General features: G+C 33.9%; 2 protein-coding genes across 3 annotated transcripts; both read right to left on the reverse strand.

Moving 5' to 3' along the window:
* Positions 1 to 1428: 1428 nt before the first annotated feature.
* On the reverse strand, positions 1429 to 6755 carry LOC112274494 (cyclin-dependent kinase C-2). The gene is made up of 14 exons (XM_024504053.3): positions 6311 to 6755; positions 6113 to 6194; positions 5640 to 5730; positions 5285 to 5427; positions 5089 to 5161; positions 4831 to 4954; positions 4529 to 4646; positions 3727 to 3866; positions 3519 to 3576; positions 3260 to 3330; positions 2787 to 3023; positions 2312 to 2587; positions 2059 to 2116; positions 1429 to 1852 (listed from the first exon to the last, which is right to left on the reverse strand). The coding sequence occupies exons 1-14, from the start codon at positions 6418 to 6420 to the stop codon at positions 1745 to 1747; spliced, it is 1689 nt and encodes a 562-aa protein (XP_024359821.1). The 5' UTR covers positions 6421 to 6755; the 3' UTR covers positions 1429 to 1744.
* A 4953-nt stretch (positions 6756 to 11708) lies between these two features.
* Positions 11709 to 13777, reverse strand: LOC112273949 (uncharacterized). Of its 2 annotated transcripts, none has more exons than XM_024503039.2 (5): positions 13706 to 13777; positions 13370 to 13554; positions 12608 to 12758; positions 12231 to 12368; positions 11709 to 12060 (listed from the first exon to the last, which is right to left on the reverse strand). In XM_024503039.2, the coding sequence occupies exons 2-5, from the start codon at positions 13466 to 13468 to the stop codon at positions 11873 to 11875; spliced, it is 576 nt and encodes a 191-aa protein (XP_024358807.1). In that variant the 5' UTR covers positions 13469 to 13554; positions 13706 to 13777; the 3' UTR covers positions 11709 to 11872. The 2 variants fall into 2 exon arrangements, with proteins under 2 accessions (XP_024358807.1, XP_024358806.1); XM_024503038.2 differs by having other exon boundaries at positions 12608 to 12761.
* Positions 13778 to 25033: the final 11256 nt, after the last annotated feature.

The following is a 25033-nucleotide window of genomic DNA, read 5'->3' on the forward strand; positions in this document are numbered from 1 at the left end:
AGAGATTTGATAAGACCTTATTATAGTTATTTTATGTTATATACTCTATTAGTAAAAAAACACATCATGGTGCACAAAAATTGTTTCTTGTTATTCAAATTAATCTCACTTTAAATAAATGATATTGCTAATGTCACCACATTTTTGCTTTTGCCACCACAACTTGCCACTAAAACTTGCTACCCACTTAACATACTTCTTTAGTTTAGTTTAGTTTAGTTTATTTATTTATATATTTGATTTCAATAAAAAAAGATATTGTTAATATTTTTAATATATATTGAAGTGTAATGAAATGGTTTATAAAATGTAGCAAAAAGAAGATTTTGAGTAAAATTTGAATAAATTTTATGAGGTTGTGTTGGTAATAGCAAAAACAATGGTGACATTTGCAATATCCTAAATAAATCTTCACTAAATCCCATGTGAACTCTAATTAATACTCTTGCTTAAAGAAAGCCTTTCTTATAAACAATAAAAGTTGATACTCTAGCTGGTAGGGATTAGAAGAGTGGATATATCACCCCTTTATAAATTATCATGGTAATAACTACCAAAATTTGAAGTCATATTTTAATTTTTGATTAGTAAACTTATAAAAATGTGAATTTAGTTGTAAATATACCATTTTATTATCATTATTTGTTTCTCACTCAAGAAATTAAATTTGAAAAGCAAACTAGAGAAAAATGTTTATCACAATTGCAATGAACACTCTTTGTCATAATACTTGGTATAAATTTTAAATGAATTATGAATAATGCAACTATTGTGAGGAATTTTTGAAAAATATACTAAACAAGTCCCGTATTAAAGGTCGAATCTAGATCAAAATAAGATGAAATAATATCAAACCACAAAATTTAATCTAAAAATAAGGCTTACAGAAGACTAAATATTAATTGAGATAAGACAGATTCTAAATAACATCATAAGTTAACATAATAAAAAACCTTATATTTTAAAAAATGTTCAATTTTATTTTATGACAATATTCTTATGTGATTTTTTTCTATAACATCACACTTTTTAGCAAAACTGCATTTTAATACAAATACATATATTAAAACATTCAATAATTGAGATTCTAAACTAACTCATTATTTTATAACATTTTATTCAAACACCATAGTGAGCCTGTAAATTGTAGCATGTATATACGTTGGAGTAATATGTGGAGAAATGATTAAGAACAGAGTTATAAATTGAGGTCCCAGCTAACTTTTCCAACATTTCTCCCGGTAGTCTTGCCAATCAACGGTTGACCTCACAGGGAGATCTGGGCCAGGAATGGAATATACTTCGAGGCTGCGTCAAATCACCATTGTCTAGGTAATAACTAGAGATTCTTGTACAATTATCTAACTGGAAAAAAGTCCACCGACATTAGCAATAATTCCACCATTATATCCACAATGAGATGAAGCATTGACAAGGTCAAATTATTATAATTGCAAAAGTATCAAGTAACATTAGTTCAGAGCTGTCATGGCAATGGAAAAATTCATGAATAATTAAGTCCAAGAAAAGGGAGGAATAATAATTTGAGCACTTTCAACCGTACATGCATTTCTTTTCGATACATGACCACCTAAACTCCGACCTACTGCTAATTATGTGGCTGCGAATCACTGTACAAAAAGCGTATAAAGTTACAACAGGTTTCCCTAACCCTCTTTTCATCTTTCGTCTTCCTAGCTTCCTTGAACCCAGAGACGAGAACATTTAAAAATCCAATGCACAACTAACGTTGTTGCTGCCGGTAATCAGGTCGATGAGGAGAGGGAGGTTGAAATCCGGAGTGAGATGCTCGGGCATATGCCCCATCAATGTCTACATACTGCGCTGTTGGCTGCATCCAAAAACAGATGAGAAGGATGAAACCTGACGCTAGGCAGAAGCAATTAGAACTATTTCACAAAAACTTGAATTCGGTAGAGGCACCAACCCTCAAGATTAAGTGGATAATTTGCCTAGGTTGATGTATTACTGTAGATGCCTTTTGATAATATTAAGCTACATCGTAGTTCAAGGATATTCAGGACTAAGAAGAGATACCTGCTGCATGTAATGCTGACCACCATAAGCAGGAGGCTGAGGTCCACCAGGCATGCCACTGCAGACAAACCGAAAGTTCTATGAGTGCAAAATCTTCACATAAGTGCTTAAAATAGATTGCATCTACTGCGTTTGAGTCGAGACAACATTACATCAACTAGGGGCATTCAGTTGACTCTTCCCTGAAGTTTGAAGCGTAAGAAATAAACAAACTGATACCCCAATTCAGTGCACATGACTCCAAAATACTTACCCAAACTGCTGTCCTCGACCACCGACTGGAGGCCCTCTACCACCGCCATACGGACCAGCAGGATAAACCCCTCCAGCAGGCCCACCGTAGGCGCCACCCCTTCCACCCTGGTGCCCCATGTTGGGAGCTGCAAATCCACCAGGTTGGGCAGGCCCTCCATAAGCCCCGCCAGGTCCACCACGGTTAGGTCCTCCATATCCACCATTTTGATTTGGTCCTCCGTGTGGAGGGCGTCCACCTCCAGGAGCTCGGCCTTGATTACTGCCTCCTTGACCCCTGATATCGGATACAGCTGGTCAGACGTGATACACAGAAAGATACTACAGGTGCAAAGAGGAGGACATATTTTGGCTAGAACCTCAAAAAGTATAGTCATGCCGTTGACATTCCAGTACAAAAACCGACATTCCCCTCGACTAAAACAAATTCAGTTGGTCGAAGTGGATGAAAGCGAAACGCTTGTGATCAGCAATACCTATTGTAATTGTTGTGCTGATTAGCCATGCCATTTGCATGAATTGGTGGCCCAAGGTTGTGTCCAGGTTGATGAGGACCAGGACGTAGAGGTTGTTGCTGAATTGGTGGCAATCGTGTGTGTGGAGCTGGGTGGTGTAAGACTTTCATGCGTTTTGCCTGCTCCTCTTGCTGTTGCCGCTGTTGCTGCCTCTTCTTCTTGGTTTGATATTCATGAGAAGCTTCATATTTAGGCAAACTATCACAACCACATCAACTGGTCAATCAACTAACACTGAAAATATCTACGTGTTCGACGTACATGACAAACTAAGGTACTAACTTCATGGCAAACCTCGACAGGAACTTCAGTTTCGTAGTCGAGTGACAAACTTTTAACTTCTATCTTTGAATGTCAAATCTGTTATCGGGAACATTTCTCAAAGTAGAAACACACGAGTTCGAGAATACACAATTATGAGACATATCACTCACCTGCTAGGTTGGCATGGAAAAGGTTCAACCCAGAAGTATTCAGCATCCAAAGCATCCTTGGCAGAAATTCGCTGCAGAAACGAAAGCCATAATTGACACGAACACATGACTTAACATTCATAAGCGCCATGAAAAAGGGCCAAATATCATGAAAATTAGTTGCAAATTTAATTGCAAAAAATAAATGATGATGATAATGATGACGACGTTCGAACCCAAAACATGCAAGTAACAAGATGAATCCCGTTATCATACTCACATGATCAGGATCCAACGTTAACATGCGCTCCAAGAGCTCAAGAGCATGTCGGTCAAAACTGCGCGACAGTTCAGAAAAACAGTCATCAGAAAGCCACAGCGCTAACACACAACAGACTATCCACCTTTAAATGACCAAGAAGTAACAAAGAAAATACGGACGTTTAAGAAATAGAAAAAGAAAAAGTAAAAAGAAACAGCAAACGTACTGCTTGAAAACATCCTTCACACGGCGTTTCATTAGCCTCTCAGGCTTGAATTGATTGTAGTAAGGCAACTGGCTGACACGAGGCCAGTTGGTCTCATCTGGAGACCCACAGAGTTCGCAAATTTTCTGAAACTGTTCGCTCTGCAGCCAGCACATGCACCGCGTTATAGCAACCGAGAAAAACCAACATATTCCAAAATTATAGCATCCAGGAACTAATAATTAGAAGTATACCTAGGAAGTAAACCTAATGGATTTAAAGAGTGCTATGAAGAATGTCAAGAAATAGACATATAATTAGAACCACTGAGATGAATTATGACAGGAGACGAGGGGATGAAAAATAGTACAAACAGAGTAAAAAAATAAAAATAAAAAATAAAAAAAGGCTAAATATTATATAGCCTTCTTTGACAAGAAATAATTGTATGAACTAATTTCTCGTTTGGATGAATCAAGACAAACGAGTTAACGCTATAGTATTTCATTTTACAATCAAATACGCTTGGCACCAGTATCTAGTCTCTTCTCACACAAACATATGAAATGACAAATTTATGCCTAAGGCATCTAACCTTTCCGTATCCTACACAGTGTAAGAATGTGTTAAACCTGTGTGAATGTCATTTGATCAGGTCAAGAACTACAACCGTGTGTCCTGGCAATTAGGTGCTATCGTAAGGCTTGCGACCTGGAAGGTATGATAAGTTCATCCAAATCTAAGGCAGAGTCATTAATCCACGTTAACACATTGAAGTTCTGCGTAACTGAAGAAAGACAACGAGAAGACTCCTTAATCACACCTCGTTCCTTCCGGGAAGAATGGGTTTCCCGTTGAGAAGCTCGGCAAAAATACATCCCACTGACCACATGTCCACGGCTGGAGTGTACTTGGTGGAACCCAATAACAGCTCAGGGGGCCTGAAACAGGAAGAAGTGAAATTAGAAAGCCAGGTGACGTGCTAGTTGTAGTCTGCTACACATAATAGCGCAATCAATGTCTATACTCCGTCGAATAACTAGAGTACTATACCCCAACAGAAGACATCTAAAGCTCTATATGTTTCGGGAGATCAATAGCAGAAATAGAGCACTGATACCTTACCTATACCAAAGGGTAATGACCCGATTAGTCAATGGTTGACCATTCTGGTCGTTAGAAAAAGACCTTGCAAGCCCGAAATCGGCAAGCTTCAAAATACCGTTGTTGTCAATAAGAAGATTTGAACCTGGAAAAATAACCTCAGAAATTTCAAACACCTCCGAATGCATTATTTGATTCTAAGCAACGGACAATGAAAGAACGACCTATTCTAAATGAGAAGAACACATGTTTCGACGGAGAAGCTGCTTAACATTATACCCTTAATATCCCTGTGAAGAACTTGATTCACGTGGCAGTAATGTAAGCCCGTGAGAAGTTGCTTCATGTAACACTGCAGTGAAGAAGATCCATGTTAAAACTTGGAACTGGGCTGTGCAAAACGAGGACAGAAAAGTAAGGAAGGAAACAGAGAGAAAATTCGCTCAAGCAGTGAAGGTTTGATCCCACGAAGTACCTTGATTTGGGGAATAGAGAAGCGCATCCCAGGCCGATCAGCAAGGCCAGTCAAATCATGGTCCATGTACTCAAACACCATGTAAATAGAGCCTTTGAACTTACTCGCATCACCTGGCTTGATGTTGTCCTCTTTCTCAGGACCTGTTCACATCCAAAGACAACTCTTTCACCAAGGGAGAATTTCACACGCTGTTATCGAAGCACGAATTTCCAGTTGACATTACCCAGTAGTGGTGATTATCAATTTCACATGTGTTAACAAGCAAGAACTGCAAAGCGTCTGTTGCCAACTGCCATTACATTTCCTCTGTACACCCAAAATACAACAGCAATAGATAGTTTTAACTATTTACCTTTAGACGTCACAATCTCCTTCAATTTGATGACATTGGCATGTTGCAACTTCTTCAAGATCTTGATTTCCCGGATGGCTGTAATTGGAAACTGCATTCGAGAACAGAATTGACTCGTTGAATTCATTTCCCAATCCACAATCACAAGAACTAATTGCTTAATTACAAATAATATAACCTGTACAGTAGCCCATATTATCAAAGGGGCCTTGTATATCCTGAAACCTCACAAATTAGCTATCACTCGAGCAGATGGCCTAGTGCAGTATAAATAGCTGATAGCCCTCAATACAAGGATCGCTATGGTTACTCTAATGCATTCTTCATTCCGTTCTTCGAACAGGAGATTTCCGGAATCGCCACTCAAGAAGATATGACAAGTGAAATGAGTATATCTTCAGAGCCCAGAAATTAGAAAACACTCTCCACTAACTACTGCTGTACTCTACATAATAATAATAAAATCATCATACCCCTTCTTTCTCATTGTCCATACGAACTTTCTTCAGCGCAACAACTTCGCCCGTAACTTTGTCTTTCGCCATGTAAACTTGCCTGCAAAAGAAAAAGAACTTCCGCAAAATCCTAAGATTTTTTTTGTAGTTGTACATATCCATGAAAAGCAATCCCAAACAAACAAAATAAAAAGAAGCAAGGAGAGATCACCGCACCCATAAGTCCCCTCTCCAATCTGCTCAATTTTCTCATACACATCAACGCTCCGCGACCCCCACGTTGGAGTCTCGTCTAGATTCAGCTGCCCAGGCATGGCGCCCGCCATCCTCGACTCGCACGGCAGAGCCACAGACTTCAGAAGAGCACCTCCAAACCCCCTCCCTCCCCGCCCACGAATCGTCAGCACATCGCAAACCCCATTTCCGCGTATCGTCTCACAGCTCCACCCAATTCCTTACTCCCTCGCAAAACCATATCAAAACCTAAAACCACAAAAGCACGGACACGCAGGGAAAGCTGCGTGATGTTCAACTGGGTTTTGTGGGTGTCAAGTAAAATCCGCACGGGGTGCATGGCAGGGCGAGGACACGCTGAATGGAACCCTACAAAACTCGCGAGACGTCGCGAGCAGAGAAGAATTGCGAGGGCGATGGGGCAGAAGCGGAAGCGAGGAGAGCCATGGCGACGAGACAGACACAGAGACAGAGAGAGTGGCCCCCACCACAACCAGGAACCTGCTCCGATGGTTCTTTGGATCCTTTTACTTTAAAGCCCGTGCTCGCTGCCCGAAAGTAAAAGTGATGCCGTTTTGTTAATGGGGGTGTTTTGGAAATGTTTTATTTCTTCGAGGGGTAGACGTTTGTGTGTATATGATAGTTATTTACTTGTATTCATAAGAATATATGTATATATATATATATATATATATATATATACGGGAATTTAATGTCTAATTTTATTAATTTATTGTGATAAATAAATAGAGAAAAGTGGTTTTTTTGAAAATTGTTCTACATACTAAAGTTTATTATTATTATTATTATTATTTTAGGATATTTATGATAGGCATAGAAAAAAAATCTTTGAATGTGATAATTATTTTATTTTTATATGAATTATTTCTGATTTTACTTTATTTTTAATTAATATTTTTAATATGTATATTACATTATTAAAATAAGTATATTATGTACATTTGATGTGTTAAATTGTCACTCTACAATTTGAGAAGATTCAAAGTATTTAAAACTATCATAGTGTATAATAAGAGTGAGTATAAATACTAGTATTGTTATAAATCATTGATTTACTTACATGCTAAAATTTAGTATTTAAGAATAATTATATTTAAATTTTAAATTTTAAAATTTTAAAATGTTTTTTTATAACTTCCATACATTGCATAAGGTATCCATCTTTTACGTATCTTTTAAAAAAGAAAAAAACACAATATGCATATGTATCTTGTTAAATTTAGCTAATTTTCTAAATTTTAAGAATTTATAAACAATCAATATACAATTCCAAATGAGGAACATCACTCCACATTATTTCCTTCATTTACAACTTTACAACTTTTGGAAAAACAAATGTAATGTGTACCATTCTATCACCTATTACTTACTCGTTATTTAAATAACAAATCATTAGTCCTTCAATTCCGTTGTCAGATGCATAGGTGGGTCCAGTTGAATGTTCGATCTGGTTCTATCTTGCACTTCGTACACCGTGCCAGTGTCATAAGAACAGCCGAAGACAATGAACCTGCCTCGCTTTGTGGGCCTCATAGCTCTTTCGGTACCATTGGACTGCAGTCTCGTCATGCACCACAGCCCTCCAGGTTCTTTCGACACGTTCCTGGGTTTCGGTACCGTTCAGTTGATGAACGCGGCGCACCGCTTTGTGTTCTGTTACTCGCTCCGAGAACAGGTAGAGCTTTGCATCATTCTGTATCAGTTGAAATAGGGCGCCTTCTCTTAGGCAGGGGAGTAGAAATTTGACATTGGGCAACCAAATATCATTGTTTGTGTTGTAGCCAATTACTCTTCCTTTGTCACGGTTCAAGAATGCGATGCAATACAAAACTCCGTCGACACATACTCCATTCTGACGCGGATCCGGAGCCCATCGCCGGCCTTGGACGTCATCAAAAAGCGTCTACATCGACGCAGGAGAGTTGAACACCGTTTCTCTTGAGTGCCGGTCATCAGTTTTTCCCAACACAATGACCTTGTACAATTGATCGGCGGGATTGTACAGCATGTGCAAAAGAGCAGGGAAGCAGCGGAAGTGCAAGGATGGTAACGTTTTGGTCTTTCTTGTTAAGGGATTGACGACAATCAATTTCTCTTGTTGAACATTTTGTAACATGTTTATGCAAAGGAGGCCGTGGCTTGCATACAAGGGATATTTGTAAAACACACTAGGTTCCAGCGCAAGGAGATAAAAGAGGTAGCAACTGTCTCCAGGTATTTGTGAGCAAGTGAAAGCATGCCCAATGCCAGTTTTCCTGCCTTCCGGAAAAAAGTACATGGGAATTAGTTGTGCTTCATCAGAGCGACGGTTGCCTCGCATGTGGTGAAATGTGTCATTGTAAATGAGGTCACAAAAACGTCGTAGTGCCTTCCATCAACATGCTTGCTTGTACGAAGCAACATGAGAATGAATTCTAGAATATGTGTGAGAAGAGAACTTATTTCACCCTTAGATGGAAAAAGGCTAAGGAATTGACACAAAGTAGATTCGATATCGTGCACAAACTTCAATGTCTTACATGACTGTGAAATCGGTGACAAGGATATTTGATCGCTGGAAGAAAGATGGCGAAACAGGAAGGCAATGCTCGTTAGGTTTGCATTGCAAGTTGTATAGAACATGTTTTGTATTTGCCGCTAGATTGCGTATCCTCAATGATAAGATCTCCCTGGTGGCAACTCTGGTTTTTCATACAGAGACTCGGATTAGTAAAGTTTATAAAGGATTGGTTTTGAAACTATTACAAATGCAAGAGTCCACTCTCTAATTACTTACAAACATTTATCTTGCCTCCAAATCATACCTTTCCTTGCATTATGTGAGAAGAACTCAATGCATGCATTGTGTTAGAAGTTATATAAACCACTAAACAATGAAATCACTTGTTTTTCAAATTATCAGACATTGAGCACAATTGTTGCATCACAACAGCTAATTATTTGAAACCATATACTTGGCTTCAGTCAATTGTTATCTAATATGAATTATATAGAATTCATGCAAAGTAGTTGTCAAAATATCTTATTGTAGAGCATCACATACCAATATTTTTTAAAAGTTTGTTCATATTGAGATAAGACAACCACTGTGAACAAACTTTAAAAAAAAAACTAAGTATACCAAAAACTTTAAGAGTTTAACAACCATTGTTACTATATTTAGTTTGTTTATTAAAATTGGTTATTTTATAAATTTACTATTTCATTGCTGATTATCTATTTTTTTTTAGATTAATAATAAAGTATTTTTTGGCTGTAGCAATAAAAAAAAATAGTATACCAAAAAATCTATTTTAAAACAATTGGCAATAACCACTTAAAAAAATCTTTTGATTCAAAACAATTTTGATGCATCTTTATACTCCAATTGTATCATGAATTTCATATAGTTCAATGATATAAATTTATTTGTATTTTAAATATGTTCTTTTAATTTTATGTGATTTTACATGTGCACAATTATCCAACTTTTGTAAATATATATATGCACACTTATCCAACTTTTGTGTGTGTGTGTATATATATATATATATATATATATATATATATACAAACAATAATGTATTTAAATATATTTTACTGGTGATATATTTGTATTTTTTAATAACTATTACATGGCTCAAAATTAATAAGGATTTTTTAAGAGTAAAATATTTTATTGGTTTTATAATAGAATTTTATATTTAATTTTTTCTTCTCTCTCTCTCTCTTTTTTTATTTTTTTATTTTTTTTCATTTTCCAACATAATTAAAATTTTAAATTTAGTCTATGCTAGAATTTTTGTAAATGCCTTCAAAAGTGATATAAGGATCACTTGCTAACTTGGAACATTTTTACTTGAAATCACTTTATAATAAATATGTAGCTAATATTAGTGATTCTAAATCATTGTGCCTTTAGATTTCACTTAAAATTACTCATCTTTTTATAATTTTTATTTAATTATTTCTTTTCAAATGGTTAGATAAGAAAATCATATTGATTACTATTAAAGATAATAAAATGGTGGTTACTATGCATATTTTTAAAAATATTAAAGAATAATTAACATTCTTCCATTGTAACAAATCTTCATCATGAAAAACAAAAGATGCATATACTTTTTTCAAAAAACTACAAGTTTTATAAACAACTTATTATATTAAAGTAAAGTAATTCTCTTTTCTTTTAATTTTTTTTTTTTTTTGGTGTTCTCTATGGATAGTTAATTGTTGGCTACACTAAAAGTATTTAACAATATTTCTCTATTGTTTTTGTGTTACATTAGATTACTTTGGTGTTGGTTTTGTCAAATATTTATTCATATTATAACACCACTGAGTATAAGGTAGTTGAACATTTTTAGTTTCATCCATAAATCAATAATTTTTTCAACATCAAAGTATTTATGTCAAACAGAAGGAGTCAATAATTTGTCTTCTTTCAAATTTATTTTATTTATTGCAAAACGACAAGGTATAAATGTAATAAAAATAATAGGCGCATCTATAAATGTCGAGAACTCTAAATTTAAGACAATAAAATTGATATGAATGTTTGTTTCTGTATGTAAATAAAAAAAAATCAATATATATATATATATATATATATACTGATTTGATGACACAATATACAATGCTGTAGTTTTAGTTTCTCTGTTATATTCTACAAATGTTTTGACTATTATCAAATAAATCTTGTAATTAAATAGCATAATCTAGATTATATTTTATTTATATGATTTATTTTTTATTTTCAAAACAGAGCTACTACATTTTAAGTTCAAAAATTACAACCATACTTGTGCAAATACTAATGTGGACAAGACATATATGCTATATTTTAGTATTTTTTTTTAATTTAATTTATATGCAACTATAAGTTATGTCAAAGATATCAATTATATATATATATATATATTACATTTAATAATATTATTTATAAGGGTTTGATTTATTTAGCAACAAAATCATTAAAAAAAGTTTTAACAATCCTATTCATGTTTTAAAATCTTGATTAACTTTAAATTATCTACCCGTGTCTTTAATCCATTAAACCTATCACATTGATTAAAATATTTAGCCTGTTTTTATTTTATTTTTGTAATTTCTCTTAATAAATTTTCAATGTGTTATTTTAATAATAAAAATTAGATGCACATTAATATACCACGAATTGTTTCAAAGATAATTAAATCAAAAATATTTTTTTTTCAAAAGTATTTAGTGTATTAACTTGTTTGTTAAATCACAACTAAGTTTAAAGACCATGCATACATTAAATGTATGTATACACACCAACACACCTCCCTATCCACTACCTAGATGAATTAGCACATACCCAACTCAATTCAACATCACTGGTGTGCCTTCACAAAACTTGCAAGAAACAAGTGCAACCACTACGAAGGAAACTCTTTACCAGAATTATGTTACATGGAAACAAAGACTTGATGAGTTCAGGGAATGTCAGAACATTAACTATGGGCACTACCCCACATTCTTATTATAAGAATATACGAAGAAGGTTGCCAGCTACTGTTATTACTGTTCAAAAAGCTCCCACCCTTCATAAGCTGTGCGCCCAGCTTTACCTCTCATCAAGTTTAATGTGCTTTTGCAGGCAGTATATACGTTGAAAAACGACGTGAGGGTGAACAGGTCCAGCATTGTTAGGTCTTCAGATGCTGGATCGGAGAATTCACCGTTTCTGCCAGTGCCATTCTCAGCTCCTGCACATTACACAAAAATTATGAGCTCTCACTTTTGGCTCTTGTGTGAGAGTAAAGTGCCATGGGCAATCCTTGCACGAAAAACACGCACCAACTTTATAAGTATGTGGTTGTAATTGAATGATGTGTGCAATGCCGAAGTACATGGGCTCTTGGAGGTAAAGACAAACCAGGTATCAGCTGCGTGCAGATCAGCTTGTCGTCCACCAATCCTGCATCTATGAACTTCATCACACCTTTGACTTTCACTTTCCCTGTGTAGCCGTATGGGAGATGATTGCCGAGGATTATGGCATCTAAAGGATCGCCTGAATCAAAAGAAGCTGAACTCAGAGTGGATTCAATAGAGTCAAGGGACTAGAGCAGTTTGAACCACAGATTTAATTGATACAATTTACCCAGATCTGATTTTACAATGGAATAATATCAGAAGTGTAATATGATATTCGGTTCCAGAGTAATTATTTCTAAGCTTAATAAGACGATGTTGCATGAGCTTTGAAAAAAAAATCTTGAGAGATGCAAGCTAAATGTGCAAGTGCTTTACCATCAGGTGCAGGTATTGCAGGCACGGACCCGTAATTGAACGGGCAAGGCACCGGTCCCACGTAATCCACAGCACCATGTGGCAGTCGCTTCACGAAACTCCCTTTGGGCACTTCCACCACAATGTCCACAAACCCTGGCACCTTCTTCCTCTGCTGTAATCGAGACCCTTCAAACACATTTCGGTCATCCTTCAATCCATGAATCTATTGTTCACTACGAATTAGGGGCACATTAATTACAGTTTCACAAGCCAAATTCTCAAGCAGTCATCGCGCAGCTATGCTATGTACATGAATTGGAGGCGATGCCAGACATCTGCCAAAATAAGTTGCCTCTACACGGACAGAAAGCAAGAAGAACTCGTGATAGTTTTCCGGGAGACGTGATGGTAACAGTGAATATGAAATTCAGAAACTCCGTTCAACAACAGGTGGCTCTACGCAAAACAGCTTTCAGAGACTAGTTTCTGCGTTTTGGAGTAGGCTAGCATTTGCTATTTTCCCGGACACATTAAATCCAAACAGATGAATCATAAGATCCTTGATAGCTTACCAACAGATCATTGCTCAAATCGGCTGAGCACGGCTTCAACGCTGAGACTTGAAACTTGCAAAGACAGAAAATGTTTTCCGCGGAACGAGAACACTTTCTGGACACATGTTCTTGCGAAGTTTTTACCGCTGTTTGAATTTCAAAGAAGAAATTCATAAGAATGAGACAAGACAGTATAGCCATGCACCTGGACAAGACTGGGACGCACCTGCGGCGAATCGAACGCTGCGCTAGCGGAGCTCGGACGCATACAAGCAAGGGTGATGGCTGCACCTCCGCCCCACATAGCCATAGTCCGATCCATCATGGTCCGCTACTACCCTAAACTTCCACAATCTCGCCCTCGTCTTCACCCACAATTCCACTACTGCCAAAGATTCGCTCTCAGGAAGTCTGAACAAACCCACAACCTCCCGCAAATGAAACGCGACAAATCTTCAAGGATAACCCAAAAACGTCATCACAAAACCAGAACCTCAACCTATCTGTACAGAATCCGAACTCAGACACCGACGTCAAAACGCAACAAAGATTGCGGCGTTACCTAGACCATGCCAGTGCGAATCACGATTGCACTCCTCGTGGCAGGATGGACAGGCTCTGTGGGTGTCTCCGAATGTCCGTTGCAATTGCATCCCGCCGTGAGACCCCAGCGTATCTGTGCTCGTGTGGTTGTGAGCTTGCAATTGCACCACATGATTGCACGAAGAAAGCGGGCCCCTCCATTTTTGGCCTTTATTTTTATTTTTATGGTTACTGTTCTTTTGGTTCCTGAAGCATCAGCGTCACCACCGCCAAAGGTAACTTCGTCTTTCTTGGTCGGAATTCGTTGATAAGGGTATTCCTCGAATACACAAAGCTTTCGGTTCGCGTGACCAACGCGACGGCGGAAGTTACAACGCATTGTCGCCATCGCTAGCATACCAAGTGGGTGAGGTTCCGACAGATTGAAGTCACGGAGGATCGCGCATCAGTGACCGTACGAGGGAATGAGGAGCGTGATTGTGGGGGCATCCTCGTCCACGCTGATCCCACGCCCTCGCTATCCTTCTTCCTGCTTCGCCGCTCGCTGTCGTCGCGTCGCATCACGTCGCGTTGCGTCACTTCGCGTCGAGCTTCTGCTTTGTTCATGGCTGCCACTGTGCGATGTTTTTATCCGGTATGCCCGATATGTTCTTCTGGCTGCCCCCGGGCAGCCCTTCCCCATTGACTTCTCCTTTCTAGGGCTTTGATTTCGGAGTACGAATTCACAAGTGGAAAGAAAAATGAATGAATAAAAAATATATGCATGACGTAGTACTCTCATTTCAATTACATATAGATTTATATGTTTATGTTTTGAAATGGTCATTACTGTATGGTATGTGTATGGTATGTAGATTGAGAACTAACTTTAAAATAAAATATAGATAAAATAGAAGAATTTATTGTGTACAGTGAAACATTTGGATGGGTCTTTTGAAATTTAAAATATAATAAAATTGGATGGTATTCTAATAAATATCAAATAAATAATTACATAACTTGATTTTTTGTAATTAGTTAAAAAATCCAAAATTTTACAATTCTAAATATTGACAAAAGCAAAAATCAACAATTAAAAAGTCTAAAAAGTAGTTGTAGGACTTGTCGATAGAAGGAACATTGGCAAGGCAATACAAAGTGTACAAGAAAGAACTTTGGTGGTGCAACAAGTCCTAATGTTATTGTCATTAAGTTATATGCAAGCAATGATTGTATCATATGTTGTTGACATTGAGTATTAGCACATGCTTTGATGTAAACAATACAAGAGACTAAATGATTGAATAGTATTAAAGGATTGAATATTAAGGGTAAAAAAGATAAGGCATTCACATGTAAAATATGTATTGTTGATAAGGCCCATAGATAGTTTTTTTTAGACAAGCATAAGTATACCAATGATATTTTAGATGCGATAGTGTCCAATCTTGGTTATTTTAATACAACTAGTTTTGATGATGCCAAATGGTTAAATGAGTGGATTGACAAATACTTTGGTTAATATAGTCTTGCATTTCTTTAGACTAAAGACAAGATATCAATTACACATAAGACTTGGAAAATATAGTAAAAATAAGATTTTTCTTTTTACTAATCATGATACTAAGTTCTTTAAAGGAAAGGTGGGTTCATAATTCAAATCTAAAGGCATTTGATACATGATTATGTTTCCATATTCACATGAGATTGTTGTCATGGTAGAGCATTATTATATTATAACATGACTATATGGTGAAAGATAATAACATTGATTCTATTATAGAAGAGCATAATTAAAAAACGTAATAGTAAGATATAGATAAAAGATAGGGAGGTAGTAAAACCTTTTTAGTATTAATACTATTTTTTTATAAAAAAGGCTTATACTTATTTTATGCAACCATATATAAGGCAAAATAAAGTAGATTAGAATATATATATATATATATATATATAATTTTAAGATAAATTTTAGAGTATTTTGTAGCTAAATTACTATAAAAAACCAAGAATTGATATCCAAAAAGGACCAATTATGAGCCATGGTCAAAATCAAATCCTAAGACACAAAACTATGTTTCTATGGCAATTTTGAGGTTTTTTTTTGTTGATTAAAGAATAAGATTATAGACAAGGCTTTAAGACAGTTGTTTTTGCATTCTTTTTAAGTAATTTGAATTCATATTGAATTTTTGAGAGCTTTTCAAAATGAGAGATGTTTTCCATGATTTTGGATTTTGAGAAATTGAAAGAGGTTTATATACTTTAGACATTTGTGGGTATGTTATTAGATGTACACGTGAAATTTTATGGTATTTTAAATGTGGTTGTTTTAAATGTGATTTTAAAATTTGAGTTCAATCTAAAGGTTAAATTGAAGGATATGAGAATTTCATTGGATTGGAATATCAAATAATTAAATTTAAGAATCAATAAGATTTTATGTGACTTTCAGAAATCCGCTGGTTTAATTCAAGCAAAATTTTATGAGAGCTCAATAAACTTGAGCTTCTTTAGTTTTGTTAATTTAAAAAAGAGTTGAAAAATTCAACAAGAAGTAATCACTACTATAAAATCAACATCCAAGTTGGAAAAAGAGGATAGCCAACACCCAAGAATATTAGAAGTTTTTTTTTTAAATTGATTTATTTGATTTTTTTATGTTTATTATTTATTTTACATCTTTTACTACAATTGATAAAAAAAAACCCTGAATTTTAAAATTTTTGCTAAATAAATTAACAAGTATAATTTTCTTATTACTTTTTATATGAACAAGTGCTTAAGCTTCACATTATAGTTAAATGAATTGAATAATTATACATCTTTAACTACTTTTTATAGATAGAAGTACTTTAACTTGACATTATTGCCAAATAAATTAAGTAATTTTATATTTTTAATTATGTGTACTAAAAGAGTTTAAAAAATAATTATAAACTATTATTATTAAAAATAGTTTTTGTTAAAAAATTAAAAATTAATTTAAAATTTATAGAGTATAAATGCTTTATATGATTTTTGATTGTTCTCTACTAGCTTATTATTATATTGGTAATAATTATTAACTAGATTATTTTTTTTATCTTAGAAGTTATATTGTTGGTGATACATAATAGCTTTATAGAATTGATTAATTTATAAAAATATCATATTTGTACTTTATTTTTTTAAAGTATAAATTTATATACATATATATATATATATATATATACACATATATACATACATACATAGAAAAGATTTTATTATTAAACTGCTATTAGAATACAACCAATTGGAAATTCATATATTTTTTTTATACAAAGTAAAGGCCGAGAAATTGAAAAGAGTAAATATAGAGCTAAAACTTTGTAGAAGAATAGAGATAAAATGGTTTATGTTTGCAATTGATTTTTCGTTTAATTTTTATAATTTTTTATTTCATTTTAATAGATAAAAATTTAGAAAATTTAGAAAAACTGAAATTTTATTATAATTTATAGGTAAATAAAACAATAATAACATTTATCAAGGTAATTAAGAAGTCTTGAAGTTAATTCTACTTTGCAGAAAAACAAAAGATGAAGGAGTAAGAACCATTATTTTTAGAATTATAGAATCATATTTAAACTCTTATTTATTTTAGAAGCATCATATTTAAACTCTTATTTAGAAGCATCATATTTAAACTCTTATTTATTTCTATCCTTATTTTTTGATTATGTATTTAATTAGCAATTTAAGAGGAATCATAATAATATTCTAATAATATTTCTTTTGGATAGATCTTTTTAAACTAATAATATGTATATTAATTGAACCTTTCAACTACTAATCAATAGTAAAAGTAGATAATTAGTAACAATTCAATCCTGTTATATTTGAACTTATTACCATTTGATAGGAACTGATATATGTAAAAAAAACCAGTCTTATATTTGATGTTATAAAAAATAAAAATAAAAAAACCAAATCAAAGAATGGTTGAAGACACACACACACACACACACACACACACACACATATATATATATATATATATATATATATATTAAATTAAGTTGATAATTTTATAGAAGAAAATGCAAAGAATTTTTAAAGTGCAAGATTGATTCAATATAAAAAATAATTACAAGTTTAGATTAAAAAGACAAGAAGAAGGCTTCAATTTCATTTGAGAATATATAAAATAAATAGAAAAAATTTAAGATATTATATAATTTATATAGAAATAATTAAAACCAACCAAGTAAATAAGAAGATAGATAAAGAATTTGATTCAATTTAAAATAATTCTAATTAATATCATTTAGAAAATTTTAACACAACTAAATTTTAGTTATTCAAGTATTCCAAATTAAAACCAACCTATGAAAAAATTATCAATTGCTATAAGATCAAATAATAAGAATAGTTAATTCTAATTGATAGTTAAGTTTACTGTTTTAATTTTTAAAATTGGTTGAATTTTGTTTCCTATTGCTTTTAAACGTTGCACAATGTTGTGAGTGAACAGACTAAAACAGTTCAAACATGCAAGTAACTTAATTGCCAACAGACTATTAGATTAATGCATGCATTTGTCAATGTCAATAGACTAATTTCCAACTTATTGATTCCGACAACGAACACAGAGCCTTGCTCTCTCATTCAAAAATACCTCACTCTCGTGGGCGTCTTTTAAGCTGATCAAGCTCCTTGGTAGTGAACACTTGTTCAGGATCGCATCTTGGAGGAATTGTGGTGAACAAGTGCGGCAAACTCTATCACCTAGTGAATTCACTTGACTGCGAGAAAATGTTCGGGTGCAAAGGCAGAGGAGGAGAACACAATGAAGGATATGGTCGAAATTATTGTTGTGGTTAATGAGAAAAGTCCACCCTATTTTTCACAGGAGAATGTAATGTCTTAAGCAAAGGACAAGAATTTAACTCTTCGAAATGTTTTTCATGATATCTTTTTCATGGATAACTCTTTTGGACGTTTCATGCACACGGAAGCAATATCACAAACACAAGCGCATAAATTCTGGCAAAAATGTTGAACTTCTTTGGATCGATGCTTGGAAGTAATGAAAAACGACAAGAGAGTTGATATGAGCATGGAAAACCAACAACAACAAATACGAAGCATAACAATCTGTTGCATTCATGCGGCCAGGTTCATTGGCTCAAATGGAGCACATCCTCTACACACGAGATAACGATTCATCTTCCAATCAGGCAGTTAGTGAATGCATCTTCTTGTGGGTTGACTGACTGTCTCCACGCATTTTTAGCGAAGCAAATCGAGAAAGTGGCAGCAGATCAACGTCCCGCAAATACCATGAAAAGTATGAATATATTCAGATCTTAGTCAAGGCTGCATGGAACATATATGCACAGCAAGACAACAAAACATAACACCACGGAAAGAAAAAAAACAGTAGAATACTGGCGTAGGATGGCTGCAGAAAGAAGTTAGCCTATCAAGGACAGAATGTGAAGTACAGTTGAGATAGGTACATTTGATAGATCAGATTGAAGATCACGGTGAGAATTAATTGAACCAGAACTCACCAAACACGAAGAAGAATGGATATCGTTGGTCACAACGGTGTGAATACTCGGAGGTTCAGAACGGGTCTCCCTTCTTCGGCAGACGTGTTTTGCATGAGCCGACGGGGTGAGTTCGGGTCCAGAGTCATTGTGGTAAGACGTTTGATGAATGTGAGCGGTCCAGTTTCACATGAATGCGATATTTTTGTGAGTGAAACTCCATGACCTGCATTGTGGAGATTAGGAGATCAGTCGCCTAAGTTTTGCACAATATGAACTGTGAACAAGATAGTGATTTTTGAACAATTTAAATTGGAAAATTACCTACATCGTCTTGTTGCAGATGATCTTGTAGCGACTCCGATCATAAATTTGCCCAGACATAGAGGAATCAAGCCGTTGTTGCGGAGCGGGTTCGACAGGAAGAGGGGATGATGAAAGGTACAGTGAGGAGGATGGTGTTGGAGATGATTCAGGCGATCGTAGAGCAGATGAGACGGGCTTCGACAAGGTTTCTACAGCAGGGGCATGGAATGAGGTCGTCCAGCCATCTCCAATGTCCGAGTTCTGTACAGGACTGGGACCTGGTGACAATTTCCTGTGATCACGTAGAACGTGGTGGTCTTTGGAAGGATTCCTCCCACCTCTTACTGTAATTCCACTAACTATGGCCGCGACGGAGATGAGAGCAATGCAAGCGCTGATAGCATAGAACCTTGACCAACTTTTCAACCTCCTAAAGAGAGGTAAAACTAACTCAAACATCTGCATACTAGTTTCTAAGCTCGCATACTGTGTAGAGGGATCTAGTAATCTTGCATTACGTGAATCATCTAATTTCATCATATTGACGATAGTTGCAGCTGAATAACTCTTTTCTCAATGAGATCACACAAACCAATAGAGGCTATAAGTAGAACTTCTTAGGGTTAGGCCCAAATCCCCACCATCGTAGACTAAACTGTCTACAAATTGTTGAATATGTTGAATGTTCCATATTATGTGCACTAAAAGCTGTGACTTAATCAACTCTTAATTAAGAAACATGAAGTGCCCTTCCCTTGGCTTTTGGCACATTTCGTTTGCAATGAATAGTATTCTTAGTTTTCATAACTTATCCTATCTTTGTAACATGGTATCAAAGCTAGATGAACATTATCATGGATAAAAATTTGTTGGACAGAGTTTGGATGAAAAATTACATATTTTTATTGGATGAAAATTTAGATGATTTGCTTATTGCTAGAACTTTGTCATTGCTGAAGTTGCTAGAGTTGCTGGAGTTATCTAAGTTGCTAGAGCTACCGCAATTGTTGGAGCTACTAGAACTAGAATTTGATTCTATTTGAAGTTGATTTTAATTTAATCAAAATTTATTTGTTGTTAGAATTAAAAACAAGTTTGTTTTGTACTAATATAGCTTGATACTACTATTTCTCAAATATCACACTTTGTAAATCATTTATTAATTATTCTCTTATAGTTATTTGTTGCTATTGCATTAATTATATTTGGCAATGACATCTTCAATGGATAATTGCATTAATCGATTAGATGAGAAAAACTATGGCACATGGATATTTATTATAAAATATTTGATGCGCATCTATAAGCTCTACATGCATGTAAATAGGACATTAGAATGTCCTACGAGTATTGATGGAAAATTAAAATGGGAATCAAGTAAAAGAGAAGCACAAGCATTGATTGCACTGAATATTAAGTCTTTGCAATTGACTCACATATGCAAATGCAATGGTGCAAAAGAGATGTGGGATACATTGGCTAAGTTCCACAAGTCATCACTAAGATATACTTAATGAAGAAATTGTATAATCTTTGATATGTAGATGGAGAATCTATGGAGATTTTTCTTAGAGATATTTTTGATCTTAGGGATCAATTTATTTTAGTCAATGGTAAAATAAGCAAACAAAGTATGACATTTTTTATACTTACCGCATTACTAGAAACTTAGAATGTATTGTTTAGTCAATTGCATTGAAAAAAAGAGAAGAGATTATGGAAGAGATACTGTAATCTATTCTTTTTGAGGAGGAGTTACAAAAGAAAGAAAAGACTAATTCTCCATTTTTTGCTTTAGTAGTGCATGCAAGAAGAAAATAAGTCCCTAAGAAGCACCATCTACAATAAAAACAAAAACCTAAGATTGATAAATTTAAAAGTACTTATAAGACTTGTAGTAATAAAAGACATTAGTGAGGTGATATAGAATGTCTTAAAACAAATAGCAATGATATAGTAAATGATAGAGTTGTTGTTATTCTTTTAACTCAAAAAGCATCATTGTCTCAATTACAATATTATGTCCACATTGTTAGTGCAATAGATGTACACATCCAAGGAGATAAGAATAAAATTTTCAACTTCAATGAAAATATGATTATTCAACTTGAAGGCTACAATTGTCGCATTAGCAAATCACAAGGCTTAGGTGAGATGCATCTCACACTTTTAGATCTTATAGAAAAAATATATTCATGTAGTTGTGAAGGATATCCATTGGATTCCTAGAGCACACAATACTTTATTATCAATTGCAACTTTATGCAAGAAAGGTTGCAAATTCAACTTGGATGTCAATGGAGTTGATTAAATTCTACCTCCAAATAACTTACTTACACAAGGCACACTAGCTAGTAAAGCTTATCTTATGCCTTGTGAAATTGAAGAAGTTGCTACAATTTTGACTTTATCTATTTCCAATTGTACATTTATTGAATGACATTAGGTATTAGCACATGCTTCAATGCATATATTATAGGAGGCAAAGTACATAAATTATATTGAAAGATTAGAGATCAAGGGAAAAAAGAATAAAATACCAATTTGTGAGTCATGCATTTGTTGGCAAGGCCCATAGATAATCTTTCTCACATAAGTATAAGTATGCCAATGATATTTTGGATGTGATAATATTTGACCTTGATTATTCAAATACAACTAGCTTTGATGGTACTAAATGGCTAGCTGTATGAATTGATGAATATTTTGGCTATTGTAGCCTTACATTTCTTCAAACTAAGGACCAAGTACATATTGCTTATAAGACTTGGGAAGCAGAGGCATAAAAAAGAATTAGAAGAAAAATAAAAACGTTTCTCACTGATGAAGGCATTGAATTCTTGAATAATAAGTTTAATTCTCATTTCAAAGCTAAAGGCATTGAATTCTTAAATAATAATTTTGATTCCTGTTTCAAAGCTAAAGGCATTTGGTATATGACCACTCTTATATATACACATAAAATTGTTGGTATGGTAGAGCATATGATACAGACTATTTTTGAAGAAATATGAACACTTTTAAATAATGCTAAGCTAGATTATTAATATTGGGCATTTACAACAAAATTTATAACTTGGACTTGTAATTACCTTTTACTTGCAAGACTCAATGGCAAGATACCACACAAAGTTTTTACAGTAAAAAATCTTCATTTTAAAATGCTCATTACTTTGATTTTCCTATTTGGTATTACATATCAAAGAAAGAACATGAAAAACTCGATGCAAAGGCAAGGTGGGATGTTTTTGTTGGATATTCAAAAGTAGCAAAAAGGTATGAAATTTTTCTACCTAAAATAAAAAAGATGATTATTAGTTGACATGTGATTTTTCTTGATAATAAAGATAAGTTATCTGAAGAACTATTAACCTTTCAAGAAAAAATTGGAGTAGAGATGGATGATAGGAACAATCTTCATTTGTTAGATTTTCAGCATCCAAGAGAATTAGAAATATTCCAATCTCAAGTCTCAAGATTACACATGCAAGACAGATTATATAGAAAAATAATTGAAGATGAAGTAAATCTTATACTAATAAATGCAATGGAATTCCATCAATTAGAAGTTGAAGCAACTACTCAAGCTTTACCACCAAAACGTTGTTATGTAAGTGGCATTGATCTAGCAAATATTATAAGTGGCAATAGGATATATTGCATGTCTTGAAAAAAAGACAATAATTTTATTTGAGGAGATTATGACTTGATAATTGAAATGGTAGATGTAGTTCATGTTGATTAATATATAGAAGTACAGATTGTTGTGCAAGCCATGAATTCACCTTTTTGCGTAGAGTGGAGTTGTACCATAAAGGAAGAGTTCAATTCTGTGAAAGATCATGGTGTACGGGAATTTTTACTTATCTAATGGTAAGAAGGCTGTAGATTCAAAATAGATTTTAAAGAAAAAACTTGCTAGCAATGGCTGTATTGAATGTTTTAAAGTACAATTGGTTGCAAAAGATTTTATTCAATAGAAAGGTCTTGATTATTAAGAAACTTTTGTACTAGTTGCTCGCCTTCCAATAATTTGTATGTTTATTGCAATTATTGCTACCTTTAATTGAAATATATTACAATTTGATGTTGTTTCAACTTATCTAAATGGTGAACTTAAAGAGAAGAACATTTAAATTAAGATTTCAAAAGGTTTGGAAGTTCCATCAAAGCACAAAGGCAACGTGTTGTAATTGCTAAAAAATTTATATGATTTGAAGCAATATGGATGTGGTGTCAAGGACATAAACTGAAAGAAGATGCACAAACCTCGGAAGTTTGTATAAAAAAAAAAGTAAAAAAATAGAAATAAAGAAGTGTATATATTAAAAGGAAATTGAAATAGTTATTGCCAAAAGAAAAAGACACTAGAGACTCTTGAAACTAGACTAGAAACAAGAAAGAAGTTGACAAGTGTGAAAAGGGCTTCATTCTTGCATCTATATATACTATCTAACTTGGAGCTACACGGCATTGTTCTATAGGACCTCTAATATGTGTTGACTTTGGAGGACACATGCTTTAGCTTAAAAGGTTAGTTTTCTATGTATGCGCCACATGATTAACTTGTTCTTCAAGTTACCAACATGTATGGGACACGGCTAACTTATTGACCACATTTCTAATCTAAAAAGTCAATTATAGACACCTATAAAGTCAAAGTAGTATCTATAAAGCTTCTAAAAAGCTATTATAGAAGATATTATAAAATTAACCTATTTTCACCTACTTTTATCTAATCATATAGGTAGTTATTGGTTTACATATGTATGTTCGTGATATGTGGATGGAACAAGAGTTTGGATATTTCTATTGAATCTTGGTTGGGAGTGCTTAGAATTAGATCCTTGTTTATATACAATGTACATTGAAGGGCTAGTTCTTATACTAATTATTTATATTGATGATGTACTTACTGGTGGTAAGAACTTTGAGATCCTTGTGAAATACAAGGATGAATTGCAAAAGTGCTATAAGATGAAAGATCTTGGTGAATCTAATGATTTTCTTTGTATTGATTTTTTGTAAGATAAAAAAAATAATATCATTAATCTGAGCCAAGTAATATCAAGTATATTTGTTGAAAATTGGAAGAATTTGGAATGAAAGATGCAAAGTCAATTGCTACACCAATAGTACAAGGTCATATCACTAAACATGAGAATGATGACCTTTTGGATACAGAAGATGTCAAACTTTATCAAAAGAATTTAGGTTCATTATTGTATCTTGTAAATGGTATAAGGTATGACATTGTATTTGCTTATCAATATTTTGCTCCATATATGGCACATCCATATATTTCACATTGGTAAGGAATAAAACAAATATTTCATTACTTACAAAGAACAAAACATTCAGTATTGCAATATGGTGGAAAAGAAGCAAATTTGCAACTTGTAGGCTACAGTGATATAGATGGGGCAGGTTGTATAGGGATGCGCTGTTTAGTTGGTGGTTATGGATTTATATTGGAAGGAACAATTATTACTTTGTCAAGTAAGAAACAATCTTTAATTTTTGTCTTGTCAATAAAGGCAAAG

Source organism: Physcomitrium patens, chromosome 21, assembly GCF_059467195.1.
Source record: "Physcomitrium patens ecotype Gransden chromosome 21, ASM5946719v1, whole genome shotgun sequence".
NCBI lineage: Eukaryota > Viridiplantae > Streptophyta > Bryopsida > Funariales > Funariaceae > Physcomitrium > Physcomitrium patens.